The sequence below is a fragment of the Ursus arctos genome, unplaced genomic scaffold (assembly GCF_023065955.2).
Source record: "Ursus arctos isolate Adak ecotype North America unplaced genomic scaffold, UrsArc2.0 scaffold_33, whole genome shotgun sequence".
Taxonomy (NCBI): domain Eukaryota; kingdom Metazoa; phylum Chordata; class Mammalia; order Carnivora; family Ursidae; genus Ursus; species Ursus arctos.
In genome coordinates, this window is record NW_026623019.1 from 1,958,343 (window position 1) to 1,974,570 (window position 16,228).

At 58.9% G+C, this 16,228-nt stretch overlaps 1 protein-coding gene across 1 annotated transcript; it reads left to right on the forward strand.

Annotated features, from left to right (window-relative positions):
• The first annotated feature begins 8,412 nt into the window (after window positions 1-8,412).
• On the forward strand, window positions 8,413-15,830 carry NXNL2 (nucleoredoxin like 2). The gene is made up of 2 exons (XM_026519380.3): window positions 8,413-8,714; window positions 15,662-15,830. Exons 1-2 carry the CDS (start codon window positions 8,413-8,415, stop codon window positions 15,828-15,830), a joined length of 471 nt encoding a protein of 156 aa, XP_026375165.3.
• The last annotated feature ends 398 nt before the right edge of the window (window positions 15,831-16,228 follow it).

Below are 16,228 nucleotides of genomic sequence, written 5' to 3' on the forward strand. Positions count from 1 at the left end.
AGGGGTTGCAGGGGTGTTTGTGTTAAGAAGCTCGTTGAGCTGCACATTTGTTCTGTGTGGTTTTCAGAATCTCAGTAAAAGCTTAAAGCCAACGGTGAGCTACAGAAACAAACCAGGAGCAGGGCATCCATGGGCGCTGGCGCTGCGGCCCCACAGCTCCCAGGTCGCGAGACACTTCAGGCCAAGGTCTTCCACAAAATGCACTGGCCTTTGTGTTTGATCTTGTTCCTAAAGACTTGGAAACATTTTCCTTAATGGCGGGTGCCCTCTGGCCTCCGGGTGTAACGGCTTTGTGTCAGGGAGGGGGGTGCGGGAGGGGGTTGCTCACAAGATGAGCAGGCCCAGCACTTTCATGGCTTTTCTCATTATCCAGATGCTTTCCCTTGAGGCCTCCAAGTTGGTCTGCGTGTGTGTCTGGGACTGGGACTGAGATCAGTATGGTGCCTGTGTGCTCCTGCTGATGTTCCTGCTCCTGGTTCCCACCCAGCTCGTCAGGCATCTTGCCGGTCGGGGCTGGGCTCCCTGTCAGCTCAGCAGGTCACGTACCGGAAGCACATCTCCTAGCGGAGCAGTGCAGCTGCTGAAACGGTATTCTCAGTGCAGCCCTGGGCCTGCCTGCTGCTCACCCGTCACCCCGATCTCCTGTCTTGTCCCAGAAGGGACTCACAGCAACAACAACCAGGGATGTTAAAGAAACACAACAGGAGATGTGGGAGAGAAAGGGGATGCGGCCCCCGATTCTGAGCCCCAGGGGAGGGGGGACTCCTGCAGTCAGGCTGGCAATTAGGAATTCAGGGAGCCCTGGAGTCGAGCACCTGGGGATGGGGGGACGTGGCAGACACTCTCGATGGGTGACAGAACGATAAGGTTCTCAAAAGTCGAGTCCTACTGGGTCATACTCAAGGAACACGAACAAGAAGGAAAAGCGTTTCAGGGTCCAAAGCTGTGTGGGTCCGTGGTGCCCCCACCCCACGCAGAATTCTCCTGTGGCTCTCGTTTGCCCAGACCTGCCCTTGTGTGAAGTGCTGTTTTTGGAGCTGGTTTTACTGTGCAGTAGCGGTAGGTTGCACGTTACTGAAATAGGACAGACACGGTGGGACACGGGGCGCTAATGTCCCCGGCTTCATCAGCCAGGGGCCTGGCCGCAGAGGAGCTTTCCCCAGCTTGAGAGAGGAGGGTGCCTCTGGAGGAACGGCAGGCAGGTTGGAGACCCCCTCCAGAACTGGACGCAAACCTGGGGGCCAGCCCTGAGCGCTGGATGCCGCCCCAGCTCCTGCCACAGGGAGTGGGGCCACGCGGGGCTGAGCCCGCCACAGGCCAGAAGAGGCTTCCAGGGCACTCGAGGCCCTGCCCCCAAGGCCCAAACCGCCATGTGCGTGTTTGGATGCTCGGTCACAGATTGCGCACACACATATACACATCTTTGACACGCTTCACACACGTGCACACGCGTGCACTGAGCCTACTGTTCTAAGGTATAAGGTTCCTTATTCAGGTGTGATGAGGCCAACACACCAGGACATGATGCCCCTGAAGGCATCTGAGGGTGTGATGGTGCCCAAGAGGAGGGGACACGCCACGCCATGCCGCACCACGTAGTTCACACAGGCAGCATCCGTGTCAGACACAGGCGGGGGAGAGGACGAGTGTGGGAGGAACGGCGAGGCCGGGTGCGCAGGCTGGGGACTGGCCAGTTTGAATGAATTTGGCAGGCTCTGGGCCCAGGGCTGCTCGCCCCAGGTGGGCAGGGAAGAGCACGTGTGAAGGAGGTGGCTGGGTTGTTTGGTGGGTTTGCTCCCAGGCTGTGCTCCCCTCTCTGGGCAGTTGGTAGCCCGGGGAGGAGGGGGCTGTCCTCTAGGTCGGGAGGGCCTGATGTCAAGCATCAGAAACACATGGTTGACACCTCCCCCCATGTCTGTTAGGTCAAGGACTGGGTTCTAAACCCTTGCTGGGGACTGAGGCTTGCTGTGATTTCCTGACACGGCTGCTCAGGTGACCTCTGCTGGCCGTGCAGCATTTTGCTGGGAAATGGGGGGGCTACATGTCCGTGGATCACCCTGTCCTGTGCCACGCTGAGAAACATCTTGCAGGTGCCCTGTTAAGTTTTTCTGAAGAACAGTGAGCAAAATTACTAACTTCTACAGCGTCGTCCTGAACATTAAATAAAACTGGCTTTTTCACCGTGAGTGCACGTAGGGGAAGGATATGGTGACCACTACAGTTTGCTGCCACTGGCTTGATTTGGGTTGTCCCAGCTTTTTCCCACTGCTCCCTGTGCCCCATCAGAGTGAATGTCAACACTCTGAAGAAGGCAGCTACTGTCTTAGCGTTCTAAGGGAAAAGTTGCGACCCTGCAAGCCTTCTGAAAGGATCTCGGGTCTCCCGGCGTCCTGTAGAACATACTGTGAGCACTCCTGAAATTCAGGTTATTTATCTTGTAAGCCATCTGTAAGCCTTCGGGGATTGGTAATGCTGCTTTGGGTTCAGTGGCTCTTAATGTCAAAGGACGAGGCAGGTGTCTCTGGAATTCTCTTGGCCTATTCCTCACAGCCTCAAGGTGGCTGCACCAGCTCCAGGCATCACATCCTCACTTAGCATTCAGAGTCAAGGAGAAGGGTAGGACCAGGCAGGGCTTCTCATTCTCTTCATGTCGGGGAGAGGAATATCATCCCAGGGAGAGCCTTCCGTTCCCCTGGGCAGGTGCTGGGGAGGGAGGTTGAGAAGGAAGTGTTTGGATTGCCCCAACACCTGGAGGGTGGCAGGCAGGGAGGATGGGGTCAGCAATGGGAAGCCACATACCACACCAAGTCCAGTACTTTCAGATTTCATCATCTCTCGTTTTAATAAAACCAAAAGCAGTTTCATAGCTGCTTTTTTTCAAAGAGAGGAGCTTGTACTATTTTGTTTCTACACCTCGTGAGTCTTTACCTGCAGATAAAGCACCTGACACGGTGCCTGGCACATAGCCCTGAATAAACCGGCCGCTGGGCCCTCCGCGAGCTGGCACAACCCACCTGCCCTCATCCTCTCCGCCCGCCTGCCTGCCCGTGTGCGGCCGCTGCAGCCAATGGAGATGCTCACCCTCCCCTGTCCTCCCTCCACCCGCTGTAGCCCACCACCCACCACCCCGTTCCTGGGCCTGCCCTCCTATGAAGCCTTCCTCCTGTCCTGCTCTTGACGTAACTGTCCTTCAACACTTCTTTTTTTTTTTTTTTTAAGATTTTATTTATTTATTCGACAGAGATAGAGACAGCCAGCTAGAGAGGGAACACAAGCAGGGGGAGTGGGAGAGGAAGAAGCAGGCTCATAGCAGAGGAGCCTGATGTGGGCCTTGGTCCCATAACGCCAGGATCACGCCCTGAGCCGAAGGCAGACGCTTAACCGCTGTGCCACCCAGGCGCCCCATGTCCTTCAACACTTCTGTTTTGAGTTGAATTGTGTCGTCCAACAAAGATATGTTGGCATCCTGACCCCCAGAACCTGAGAATTATTTGGAAGTAGGGTTGTTGCCGAGCAAGGAGTGAAGCCAGTTCATGGGTGTGGACTCCTGCAGTCTCGGGGGCCCCACCTTGAGCTTGGGGCTCTGTGCTCTGTAGTCACCATTTTGAAATTCTTCGTAATTTTATCTTTGAACCTGTGTTTTGTACGTGAAGTCTGACAGGCCCTCGGTTCACGCATGCTCCCACCTGCCAGTGCCTGCCGTCTCCTGGGGACGGGTTCCAGACTGCTCCCTCCTCCTCTCTTGGTGTCCCTAGTGGCCAGCTCCACCTGGCCTCCCGCCCCCACCCCGTGGGTGTTGGGTGCAGAGGGTCACCTTGGGACACGAGACCGGTGGTGTCTCAGGGTGGACGTGGTGGTGGGGGAGCAGCTGGTGGGACAGGAACCCAACAGTGGTGGGGCTGCTCATTGGCAGACTCACAGGGTAGGACCCCTGGGCCAGGGTGAAGGTCAGTGTTCACCCTGTGCCCGACACAAGGGGACATTCAGCAGCCAATAAGACACCATGACAGGCCAAGAGAGAGCCGTGGAAAGAGGGAAGAGCCTGTGTACTGCAGCACCTCCACCAGCCCCGAGTTCTCATTTTGTGCTGGGCCTATGGGCTACTGTGGCTGGCCCTGCTTGGGAGCCACGGTGAGCCACGGAGAGCCACGGAGAGATGCCCCAATGCAGAAATGATGCATGGATCCGTCAGCTGCAGCCTGAGGCCACTTCTGGTGGCTTGGAGCTGGGGCAGGCAGCCTAATGAAGACACAGGTGTCGGGGAGGTGGTCACACTCCCCGGGGAGGGGTGGTCTGGCCACTGGACCTCATACCCCATGTGCAGTGTCGGCCAGGCTGCTCCTGCAGAGGTGGGGGCAGATGTGTGAGCACGGACGTCACCACGGATTCTGCAGCCCTTGGCACGGGCACCCTCAGCCTGGCACACCCCCCAGGGCGCGTTTCTGAGGACAATTTGGCGAGATATGGGATATGGGGGTGAGCTTCAAGAGAGGATATTGTGGATAGCATGGAGCATTGAGCTCATGTGATGAAGTTTCTTTGAATCCTGGCAAACAGAAGCTGTTCTGCAGTTGTTGACTCCCTACGTCCACCTCCAGTGCCATCACCCCGTCCTGGGTTGTACTGTTGGCCAGGACGCCCATAGCGCTGCTCTTTTCCCACACACATTATTTCTCCTCTTACTGAGGGCACTGGAGCCTGGGATCTCCCACACACTGGACTCTAAACATTTGGGGTCAGGGATGTGTCATGCAATGTGCCTTCCCCCAAAGCACTGTGTGTGGTCTGAGCCTTGTCCCCCAAATCCACATGCTGAAGCCCTAATCCCAGTGGGACTGTCTCTGGAAGTAGGATTTCTAGGAGGTAATTATGCGTGAACAAGGTCCTGAGCTGACAGGACATAGCTTTATAGGAAGAGGAGGAGAGATCTCTCTCTGCCATGGGGGGGGGGGGCACAGGGAGAAGGTGGCCCACAAGCCAGGAAGGGGCTCCCCAGAACCTCGATCTTGGACTTCCAGCCTCCAGGGCCGTGAGATACAAGTTCTGCTGTCTCGGCCGCCCTGTCTGTGCTCCTCCGTTCTGGCAGCTGGAGAGGACCGCACACGCTACCACCTTCTCTCTGTGCTTCAGACCATCAGCTGGGGCAACACAGGTGTTTCTAGAATCATCTGAAGCATACCTGGGAAGCCACTGGTGGGGCAAGGGAGCACTCCCTCAGCCTGAAGCCACATCTGACCACTTCTAAACACGAAGCTGTCCCTGGAAGCCAGCCCTGTGGGGTGACTCGCCCGTGGTCCCAGCTGGTCACTGAGAAAGCCAGGCTTCTGTTTCTCACTTGGGCATCCTCCCCCTACAAGGGGCCAACCACTATTTTGAAAGTGAGCCTTGAAGACCTCACAATATCATTCCCTAGAACAAATATTTAAATACAGGCAAATAAATAACTCCAGCATGAATATCTAAAACCAGGAAACTCACAGTGTGATATTTACACACTGGGATGTCTAATTTGGTTGCTATGCTGATCAGAGCAGACAAAGTTTCCGTGAGAGTATTTGTGTATTCGTAAGCAGTGGTAGAAATAAATGAATCATTGTCACGTGTACATGTTGTAGTGAAAAGAAAAAGTCGGTTTCATGTGAAAAGGCCTAGGATCCTGTTTTCTCCGTGTGCCCCTCGCTGTGTGGCATCCAAAGGCAGGGTGGAGAAGAGGTGCTCTGGCTGGGACTTCCCAAAGACTCCCACTCAGAAAAATACTGTCTCTGACGAGGAACAACCTCGATCACAAATGTGGGGAGCGTGCGTGCTGACCACAGAAAGCAGAGCCATGATCATGCTGTAGTGTGTCTTCCCGGAGACACTTTGAAGACCCGTGTGCCAGCCAGCCAGTGTTAGCCCCGGAAACGTTCTGCCCTGTGGTCAGTGCCCTGGCTGTGAGCCAGCCAAGGCGTCTGAGCCCCTGATAGCTGTTCGGGAGAAGCAGAGCTGGGCGCCGGTTAAAGGCTACGGGCAGATTTTATTCAGTACTACTGCGGCGGGGAAAGGGCTGAGCTCAACTCTGAACACGGGCGGTGTTGGGGTTTACGGCCAAGGGAGAGGGTAGGGTGGAGTCAGTGGATGGAAAGCCACTAAGAGGAGACCCCACGGCAGGGGATTGCTGCTGAAGGTAAGCCAGGGTGATCAGTTCCAGGATGGAGGACTGGCCTAGCAGGCCGCGGACTCGGGGACCAACCCAAGACGGGAGGACTCAGGGGAGGCTCGGGGGAGTCTGATCGTTAGACAGGAGGACATGCTGGAAAGACTGTGCTTCAGTTGCGTGAGGACTGGTTGATAGGGCAGAATATAGGTCACAGACTGTTTTGAGTGGTGGCAGAGGGCACGGAGAGGGCGCTGGCAGGGTGGGGCGGGGAGGGCAGAGCCAAGAAGGGCCTCACGCGGCAGCTCACAAACGTCAGGATGGGAGCGCTGTCCAGCCTGGCCGTGATTATCTAGGGCACATAAAGCTGATTAGCAGATGCCCGTGCTCAGCGCACCGTAGATTCCCGGAAGGAAGTCCAGTGTGAGCTGATGTGAAGTGACCTGGCTGGGATTAGGGGATGGCAAATCCTGGTTCTGGGACTCCATGTGTGTCTGTTCCTGCGTTAGTGAGGGTAGGTGTGTAGGAGACTGTTCTGGCTGAGGCAGGAGAGGATGCTGGGCCTCCTCCTGCCTCTCAAGGCACCTGGAGCCCCCTCCCCACTTAAGGAGTGGCCAGTGGGATGGAGTGGTGGGCCAATGACACAGGCTCACGGGACAGGAAGGGCCCTTGAAGACTGGTGAGCCGGTGAATGAGCTGAACAGGACTGGTGTCCCTTGCTCCTTCCAGGAGCTCTTGAGGGCAGGTCCCCTCCGCACGTGCACGCACACACACACTCGCATGTACACACACGCACGCACCCACACGCACACGTGCACACAGTCACACTCAGACCAGCCACAGGAGGGTCCCCTGGGGAGGAGGGGTGTTCCCCCAGATCTCCCCTCCCTGGAGGAATGCCCAGGCTTCACTTCACTGTGGCCGCAGGAAGGTTCCTGCAGGAGTTGGCGGGATTTATACAAATAGCTGGAGATTTCCCCTGTGGGAGGGTGTCACTAAAAGAAATGCTCCTCTATTTTGCTCCCTGTTGAGATAAAAGGAAAAAGGCCAAACAGATCAAAAAAGTTTTGATGACATTTAGAATTTCGGGGCATTCCATTCTGCTAGTTTTGACAAAAGTCGGACCTCCACATGCAAAGGCCCTCCTCAACTTTTTCCTCCCGGTGGCCTCTAAGTTCCCCAGGTTTTACAATCCCACAGCGAATCGAGGCTTTGGCAGCGGGCTGCTGGGAGCGGCATGGGTCCGAAAGAACCTCTGCCAGGCCCTGCGTCTGCCCGGCGCGCTGGCTCCACTGCCCGCAGGTGCGTCCGCGGTCCGTCAATTCCCGCCGCGCGATTTGGGCCAGCCGGAGGGGTCAGCGGCCGGCGCCCAAGGGCAGGTCAGGAGCCCGCCCTTATTTACGTTTGGTGTTTTGTGCATCGTGAAGTTTTGCATTGATTTTGAAGTTTTAAAATACTGCAGTGGAATGTAACTTACCTTGATCACTGAGTTTTTTGGCGCTTAAGTCCCTTAAATCTGCGTCCCGCGGGACTGTCTCACCCGCCGCTTCCCCGCCCCTGCCCAGGCAGGAGCTGAAATTACTTTGCTCGCTGCGGGATCCCCAGGGCCGCCAGAGTGCCTGGTACGTTAATACTGTCACCTCTTGGGTCGACGGGACGCTTGCGGCGGGAGCGCGGGGTAGGGAGAGCGCGGGGGAGCGCAGGGCGCAGAGGGGACGGTGCCAGAGGGGAGCAGAGATCGGCGGGGCGGGGCGGGTTCCGGGAGGGGGGCGACTGCGGAGCCAGGTGGGGGCGCCGTGTGAGGAGGGACTGGGCGGAGAGCAGGCGGAGACCCGGGAGGGCGTGGTGGGCGGAGGCGCCGGGGCGGGCCAGGCAGCTCGGCCTCCTGGAGGCGGGAGCTGCTGCAGACGCCGCTGCTTCTGGGTCGCAGGTGTCTGTGAGTGTCCCTCCCCCGCCCAGTGCGCACACCCCTACCCCAGCGAGAGGCCGAGGCCGGGCACAGAGCAGGTGGGGCCCCAGGTCCCAGCACAGCCCGAGTACGTCTGGTGCGGCACTGCCACCCGCCCGCAGGTGACCATCTACCTGCATTCCCCGCCCCCCCCCGCCCCCGCAGGTGTCTAATGGCCGCAGGTGTCCATCCCGCACAGGTGTCCGCCCCCGCAGGTGTCCGCTCCTCAGGTATCCGCTCGCGCAGGTGTCCGTCCCACGCAGGAGTCTGTGCTCCCGCGCTCACCGCTGCCCCCGCCCCCCGCAGGTGTTCCCCCTCCCACCCGGCCATGGTGGACGTCCTGGGCGGCCGGCGCCTGCTGACCCGCGACGGCGCGTGGGTGGAGGCCGAGGCCGCGCTGCAGAACAAGGTGGTGGCGCTGTACTTCGCCGCGGGCCGGTGCGCGTCCAGCCGCGACTTCGCGCCGCTGCTCTGCCGCTTCTACGCCGAGCTGGTGGCCGAGGCGCGGACCCCCGCCCCCTTGGAGGTGGTGTTCGTGTCCGCCGACGGCAGCGAGCAGGAGATGCTGGACTTCATGCGCGAGCTGCACGGCGCCTGGCTGGCGCTGCCCTTCGACGACGCCCTGCGGCAGTGAGTGGGATAGGGCTGGGCGGCCGCGCGGAGCTGGTCCCCGACCCCAGGGGAGCCTCTCCCGCGTCCCCCGTGCTCCCCGCTCCAGCCTCCCAGCTCCTCCAGCGGGGCTGCCGCCTCCCCCGGGGCTTGGCGAACCTTGCCTCGGCGGGTCTGCTGTTTCCAACCAGCTCGGCTGCTGCGGCTGCTGCGGTGGCGAGGTCCCCTCGCGCAGGGTCTCACGGCTCAGAGAGGAGTGTGGAAGCAGGAGAGGGAGCCTCGGGAGGCTCGGGTCAGAACTGGGGACCCTGTGTGCCCTACCGCGGGCGGCCAGGTGTCGCGGAGGGGGCTGGAGACCATGTGCTGTGGGCGGGAGGAACCCCCTCCCTGCCGGCCGGGGTGTGGTTGGACTGGAATTTCCGAACTGTAGAAAGAACCAGGTCCCTGGACTCCAGGGGGGTTAATGACAGAGGCCAAGAAAATCCACCAAGGGGAGCAGGGAGAAGGTGGGTCGGGGTGAGGAGGGGGCACTTGAGTGGGGAGAGGGAGGATGTGGGGAGGAGGGAGATGGTGGGATGGTGGAGGTGGGGTAGAGGAGGTGGGAAGTGGGAGAGAGGACAGAGAAGGTGGGAGGGAGGAGGGAGAAGGCAGGAGGGAGCTCAGGGAGGATGTCAGCAGTCAGCAGGGCTGGCAGACTGGAGGGAGCAGGGCACTGATTGTCGGTTGGGGTCTGTGCCGTGGTGACAGCCTCCAGACTTGGGTGTACATTGCTCCTCACAGCGGTGTTACCCCAGCACCCCGTAACAGATGTGGAGTGAGTTTCTGGGTGTGCTTTCCAGGGGCTTCTTTTTTCTGGGGGCTGTTATTCAGTTGTGGTGTAATACCCCCCCCCCCCGCCTGCCTCCCCTTAACCATCCCGATGACATTCCTTGTGGACAGTTAAAATGGCAGCTGGCTTTGGAAATGTCGTGGGAGAGCAGTGCTTCCCGCAGACATGTGGGGTGGGGGATGCTGAGGAGGTGAGCCCCAGGCCGTCCAGGTGGGCACCTCGCTCCAGCAAAGTCTTACTGATGACTGGTCTACATGACAGTGAAAATAAGCCCGAGTGGCCGTCTCGTGGGGGTGAATCTCCGGGAGTTACTGGCAGATGATTCATTATAGGGTCTGCTCTCGCGGTGGTTGGGAAATGCCTGTGATTTGCTTCATGCTCAGGTTCCGCGCAGGTTTTGAACGAACACACTCAGTTTTGGAAGTGACGGGGTGACCGTGTTGGTCATCAGGCAGAGCTGGGGCCTGGGCAGAGCCCAGCTCTGGGGTTTCCAGTGCGGTGAGGTAGGCGAGGCGTTTGCTGCCCAGCGTCATGGTGCTCCTGTGTCGTATGTGGGCTGTCCCGATTGGTGAGTTTGGAGCTGCGGTGGTGGTTGTGTGCCAGCATTTGCCCCATTTCACAGATGCGTCCCTGAGGTGTGAGGAGGCCGGTGCTCCCGGCTCTGGAGCCTGACTCTGCCCGACACTTCCCCTTCGTCTCCCCCTCCGAGGGGTCCCAGGGAACCAGGAGCCTCAGCTCCTCTGCTCGGCCTCTCCCCGTCTGCCAGGGAGGGCCTGGCCGGGCTCCTCCTGGTTCTCCTGGGATGTGGTCACAGCCACAGCCACCTTGAGGTCCACTGCCCTCAGCCGAGCAGCTCAGGTCCTGTGCGGCCAGCCTGGTCTTGGGAAGAAGCCAGCCTCGGTTTTCCTTCTGTGAGGTTAGCTCCTTGCCCTTCTGCTCTCCAGACGGGACCTCGTTAGCTCTCCTTGTGATTTCTGTGGTAGGAAATGGGCTGTTCTGTGGGACTACGGGGAGCTACGCCTGAGTTCCGCCCATTCCAGCCTGGATACACAGAATCAGATGACCAGCAACACGGAAATCACCACCACCATGGAGCACAAAGGAGTGTGGACGCATGCGGGCAGCCTTTGGGGAAGTTTCCAGAAGTGTGTGGAACACGGCGCTGTGTGTGGTGCCCCGGGCAGGTGGGGCCAGGACAGGAGTCACCGGGGCCCCTCTAGGTCCGTCACGGTCCGGGACCCTGGCCACCCACTGGTTGACTGCTGACCCCCTGAGTCCCAGGATGAGGAGGAGAATTCCGCAGACAGCCCCCACGGGGGTGCCCTGGGCATGGCTGGCGGCCGGATGGCTGGCGGGTGATCACAACCCTTCTGCCTGGACACACACGTGTTTACTGATGTCCCCGCAGCCGGTGCCTATGAGCAGCCTGAGTGTGGGGACAGCACCGAGGATGGGGGGTCCTGCCCATCTTCCTGCCCTTTATTATGGGCCCAGCGCCCAAGCATCACCTTCTGCTTCTGCCAGCAGGAATTCCTGTCTCCTGCTGTCACAGGCAAGACCCACTCCGTGGTGATTGTCATGGACTTTATGATTGCCCTGGAACCTCAGTAGGCCCCCGAGAGGCCTGGAGTGGCCCTCCCCACCTCCAGTCCGCTCTGGCTCCCACTGCCCCCACCATGGGCCAGGCAGATGGATGCCTCAGCCCTCAGGCTGACAGGTTTTCGTTGGATGGAGAACACAGCTGGCCATGGCTTCGTTTCTCGAGTAGACAATGGCTCCATTAGAGCTGTCCACTGGATGGGGTCCAGTGGGTGCTGACGCCAAGCTTCTCGGCAAGCCCATGCTCCCTGCCCTCTCCCCAGCCCTGTGTCCCAGCTCCCCCTGGGCCTCCTGACTCAGCACGTCCCCGTCAGGCACCGGCTCTACTGAGTCTGATTTTCTCATTGCTACTTCCTTCACTTAGGCCCTGGACCATCGGCATGTTCTCACTCATCCCCCCGCCTCAGTGTCCATGTCTGACGGACTCTTCTTCTGAAACCCTCCTTCTCTTATCAGAGGCAGTCTGGCCCCACCGGGGCTACCCCAGCTCCCCAGGGGGCTCAGTCCATGTGTTGTCTGCCTCACACTCACCTCCTGTTGCCCCTTTGCACCTATGTTCCGGCCACACTGGGCAGCTGATATTCTAGAATACCCCGCATCTTTCCCACCTCCAAACCTTGCACAGGTGCTGCAGTCACCCAACCCTGGAGCACCCACTTCCTCGCCTGGCAGCCCCTACACCTCCCCCGTGCTTCTGGGGGCGCTGGGGGCATTTCTGGTGGGGGGTGGTGGTGCTGTGCCCTTCCTGCACCCAGCACCACCGGTGGGAGGAGGGTCTCTGCAGTCTTTAAGGTTGGAGCAGACACTGTCCAGCGCTTGCTGCCTGCAGGCTGTGTCTTGGGTGGGTGGCTGGAGCAACTGGAGAGATTTGCTGGCCAAGTCTTCCAGTGGCCAAGGTGGGAAGAGGCTGGAACCAGAGTTGCCATGGCAACCCAGAAGGACTTGTGCAGGGAAGAGGACATGCTGTGTTCGGTGAAGGGAGGGATCCAGGATTGCAGCAGTGCCCAGTGCCGAGGGCTGGGAGGAACTCAGAATCCCTGACAGCCACAGTGCTCCGAGTTCTCACACCTGCGATGTGCGTGGCCACGGGGCTCTCCCTTCCCAGACACAGCCTGCTCCCTGGGGACACAGTGCTCGGAGCAGTTGGAGAGGCTTCCAAGGTTACGGTTGTCCCCTGGGCGGAGGCTGTCAGGGTGGGGATTTGAGTGCCCACATGGCTGACTCTGAAGCTATTCGGGAGCAAATGTCTATTCCAGACTCCACCTCACCACCCTAAGCCCGGCTTGCCTTGCGCCCCCCTGATGGAGTCAGAGCTGATTTTGCGTTGCAAGGGATGAGAGCAACAGCTCCAAGCTTAAACAGCAAATGTTGTTGATCAGCTTAACTTAAACATCCCACAGTCAGGAGCTGGTCTCGAGGGAGGGGGGAGGCCAGGGAGGACAGTTTGCTTTCTGCCATGCGTGCTTCAGGCTCAGGCTGCAGCCAGTGGCCACCTGGGAAATCCCGTCTCTCCTCAAGCTGGCAGAGTGGCTGCTGCATCTCAGGCTGCATGTCCTCACACGTCCTCTTTCCTGGCACACGTGCAAGGGCTCTGCGGGGTCTCACGGGTTCTGAGTCTGCTGGGCACCCATCTGGTGCTGGTCAGCGGAGCCAGGCTACGCTGCACTGGACAGTCAGCCCGGCTGGAATTGGGGGTGGGCTTCCCATCAGTAACAGCCCGTGTGTTTTGATCCCTTGGCAGCTGTTGGTCTAGTCACCATCTCATCCTCCCAGCAACCCAGGGAGGTGCGTCGTGTTTTTCCCATGGTGTAGGTGAGGACTCTGGGGTGCAGGGAGGTTGGCTAGCTTGCCCAAGTCCCTCAGCTAGTTCATGCCAGAAAGTGCAGGGCTGTGGACTGGTCAGCAAGCTGCAGACTCTACCACCCAGACAGTCAAGGGCACGGTTCTCAGCTTCCCTCCTTGGGGTCCCTGGATGGTGGAGGGAAGGGATGCAGGCGGCCCTGGGAGATTGGCAGGCACGAATCCCTGGGGGATTGTGGGCTCCATCCCCACCAGCAGGGGCAGGAGACTCTCCCTGGTGCTGCTGCTGCTGCTGCCGGTCTGGGACCCCATGCCCAGAGCACTCACTGCTCCTGCAGACGCGCTGCTCCACGGTGGGGCCTGGACCAGCAGGCGCCACATGGGGAGCCTGGCAGGGATACGGGTGTGAAGTCAGGAACGTGTGTGGGCTCCGCCAGGAGATCCCCTCACCACCCTCCAGGACACCCCAGGGCCCCCTGGCCTTGAGGGTAAGCCCTAGAGGGACCGCTGTGACGCGGTGGACGCTGCACGCCCCGCCATGCTGCCCACGGCGGAGGCCCGGACAGAGTCTCTCGTGGGCACCGCCGTTTCCTGCAGCTGTTAAGTCAAGGGCTGCTGCGTAGTTCCTCTTTTCTTCGTGTTTGTTTCATGCTTTGGGGGAAAGCTAATTTCTTAGGCATCTCAAATTCCTGGGGTTGTGCAGGATTCTGAAAACACTGGGGGGCCTCTCCCCCACCTCAGCTGGGTCCCACCCCGCACCCCACGAATTGCCAGACCTGCGGGCTCGTGATTGAGGCCGGGGTTCATCCCGAGGTCGGCGTCTGTCCAACTGTGCTTTGCGTTTGTCAGTCCTGGTGTCTGTTTCAGTCACGATCACGTTTAATAGCTGACTTGTTTCTCTCCGACATTCATGTCTCCTCCTCACATGAGTAACTGGGGGACGCCGCGCAGACCGGCTTCTAGAAGCTGCTGGAGGGGCAGCCAGCCCAGCGCGGGGTTCCTTCGGGAACCGGCAGTCCGGGCAGCGGTGGGGCGTGGCAGGAGTGATGGGGCCCGCCCGTGGTGTCCGCGAGCAGTGTGGAGTCCACCGTGGGCTGGGACTGGTCATCGCCTGACTCCGGATGCTCCTGTGTCTTCCTTTCTCCCTTGGGCAGTCCTGGCAGAGCCCTGCTCCGTGCGTCTTCCCTGCAGCCAGGTCGGTTTGTCTGTCCGTGACTTCTGTGTTCCGTGTGCGTGCTTCTCGGATCAGACACACAGCTCGTCTACACAGATGCTTGTCCTTCAGGAGAGTGTGTTTAAGACCACAGCTTCCTGTGTCTGATGGTGTGTACGGCTGGGGGTCCGGAGTTTATTCTGCGTTGTTCTCTTCTAATTAGGTTGAAGTCTGTGCTGCTGTTTTATGTGTAACATATGCTTATTTAGTTTTTAAACGCATTCCAAAAATTATTTCATATTGGTTTCCAATTTCTATTATGTTATGGTCTGATTAAGTGGTCTATATGCTATTGATTATTTGAAATTTATTTATTTTTTGAAGATTTATTTATATATTTGAGAGAGCACGAGCGGGAGGAGGGGCAGAGGGAGAATCAGACTCCCCACTGAGCAGGGAGCCCGAAGCGGCACGGGACTCACGACACGGGACTCACGACACGGGACTCACGACACGGACTCACGACACGGGACTCGATCCCAGGACCCTGGGGTCAGGACCTGAGCCGAAGGCAGCTGCTCAGCCGACTGAGCCACCCGGGCGCCCCTGATTATTTGCAATGTATTAAGATCCCTTTGTGGCTGAGAGCAGGCTGCTTTTGTCACCGTCTCTAGATGTTTGAAAACAAGGCCATCTCTCTATGTTGGGTGGAGCCAGAAAGCTGCAGGAAGGCCGTGACGGAGGCGTCAGCGGGAGATGTGGTAATGGGAGGCTCTCACGTGCGTTTTTCCTTCCACGCAGACCCACAGTCCTGAGGTGACAGATGAGGGAAATCAGCTTACTGTTTACGGGAGGCTGGAGCAGGCCGGCCTTGGAAACGGGGAGGGATTTTCATCAGCTGCCCTGTCCTGAGGACAGTAATCCCGGGGAAGGTTATGGGGAGAAACCAAGAAGGTAGACACTCCTTTCTCTAAATGGACACAAATAATTTTGTAAAAACATCTCTCACAGGGTTGCACCTGACAGGAAACGTAGCCAAGAAATGTGTCGTACTGTTGACCAGCCTGCCGTTGAGTGTGCTGGGCAGAAAGTCTCACGCGGCTTTGTGTGGCTGTAGAACTCGAGTGTTTACTCGGACCGCGGATATTGTTCTGCTTCTTGAATGTAGGAGGGATGTAAATTTGTTGGGGGTGTCTCTGGGTTTAAAATTGCACTGTCCAGTATGGGTGACACCTGCCACTTGTGGCTACTTAAATTTAAATTAGCTGAGATGGAAAATTCGTTTTCTCAGGCCTGTCAGCACTTTCGGGTGCTCCAGGAACCCTCGCAGCTGTCAGTTGGGGCAGCTCAGGTCCAGAGCCGCGCCCTCCCTGCGGACGCTCCCTTGGCTTAGGGCAGGCCCGCAGCAGGGAGAGTAGGTGTAGAGGAGCCCAGTGCGGAGGAGGGCGTGCCTGCAGGTGGGGGGCTGAGGCTTGGCAGGGTCAGCTGGCCGGCCCTCGGGGAGGCCCCGGTCCCCTCGGACGTGCACCTGGCGGCCCACCTGCTCCCCTGCTGACCCGGCCCTCCCCTCCCTCTTCTCTCCTGCAGTGAGCTGAGGACCAGGTACCACATCTCCGTCACCCCCAGGCTGGTGGTTGTGAAACCCAGTGGGGAGGTCATCACAGACAAAGGGCGGAAGCAGGTCCGCGAGCGGGGGCTGGCCTGCTTCCAGAACTGGGTGGAGGCCGCCAACATCTTTCAGAATTTCTCCGGATGACACGGGGGTCTCCAGGCCTGGGCAGGTGCGCCGCACGGGAGAAGGGGAGTGGGCTGGTTTCCAATCTCTGCCCGCACCAAGGGAGCTCGTGTCGGAGCAGAGGCGAAAACACCGCCCAGGAAGAGCGCGCCCTCCCTGCGCGGACTTACTGTGATTCTTCTTAGCGTAGCTTTCTCCGCGGGGACTTGAGCAGCTTCACGTCGAGCGCGTGGAAATCTGTGGAACCGTGTATTTATACCCACTCTTCAGGTGAGATAATATATTTATTGACACATCGTCTGGAGCTCTGTTCATGTTGGTGATTTGCAGTCACCCTGCATTTATTACTGAGGTTTGCGGAATCCACATGCTTTAATAAAGAAACCTGTGTCCACGGAGCCCCTGATCTCCTTCCTCTT

Bases quoted from the DNA above. Each gene is read 5' to 3' on its own strand.
- NXNL2 (XM_026519380.3), top strand. From the start codon at position 8,413: ATGGTGGACGTCCTGGGCGGCCGGCGCCTGCTGACCCGCGACGGCGCG. The intron at 8,715-15,661 runs GTGAGTGGGATA...TCTCTCCTGCAG, and splicing joins TTCGACGACGCCCTGCGGCA to TGAGCTGAGGACCAGGTACC.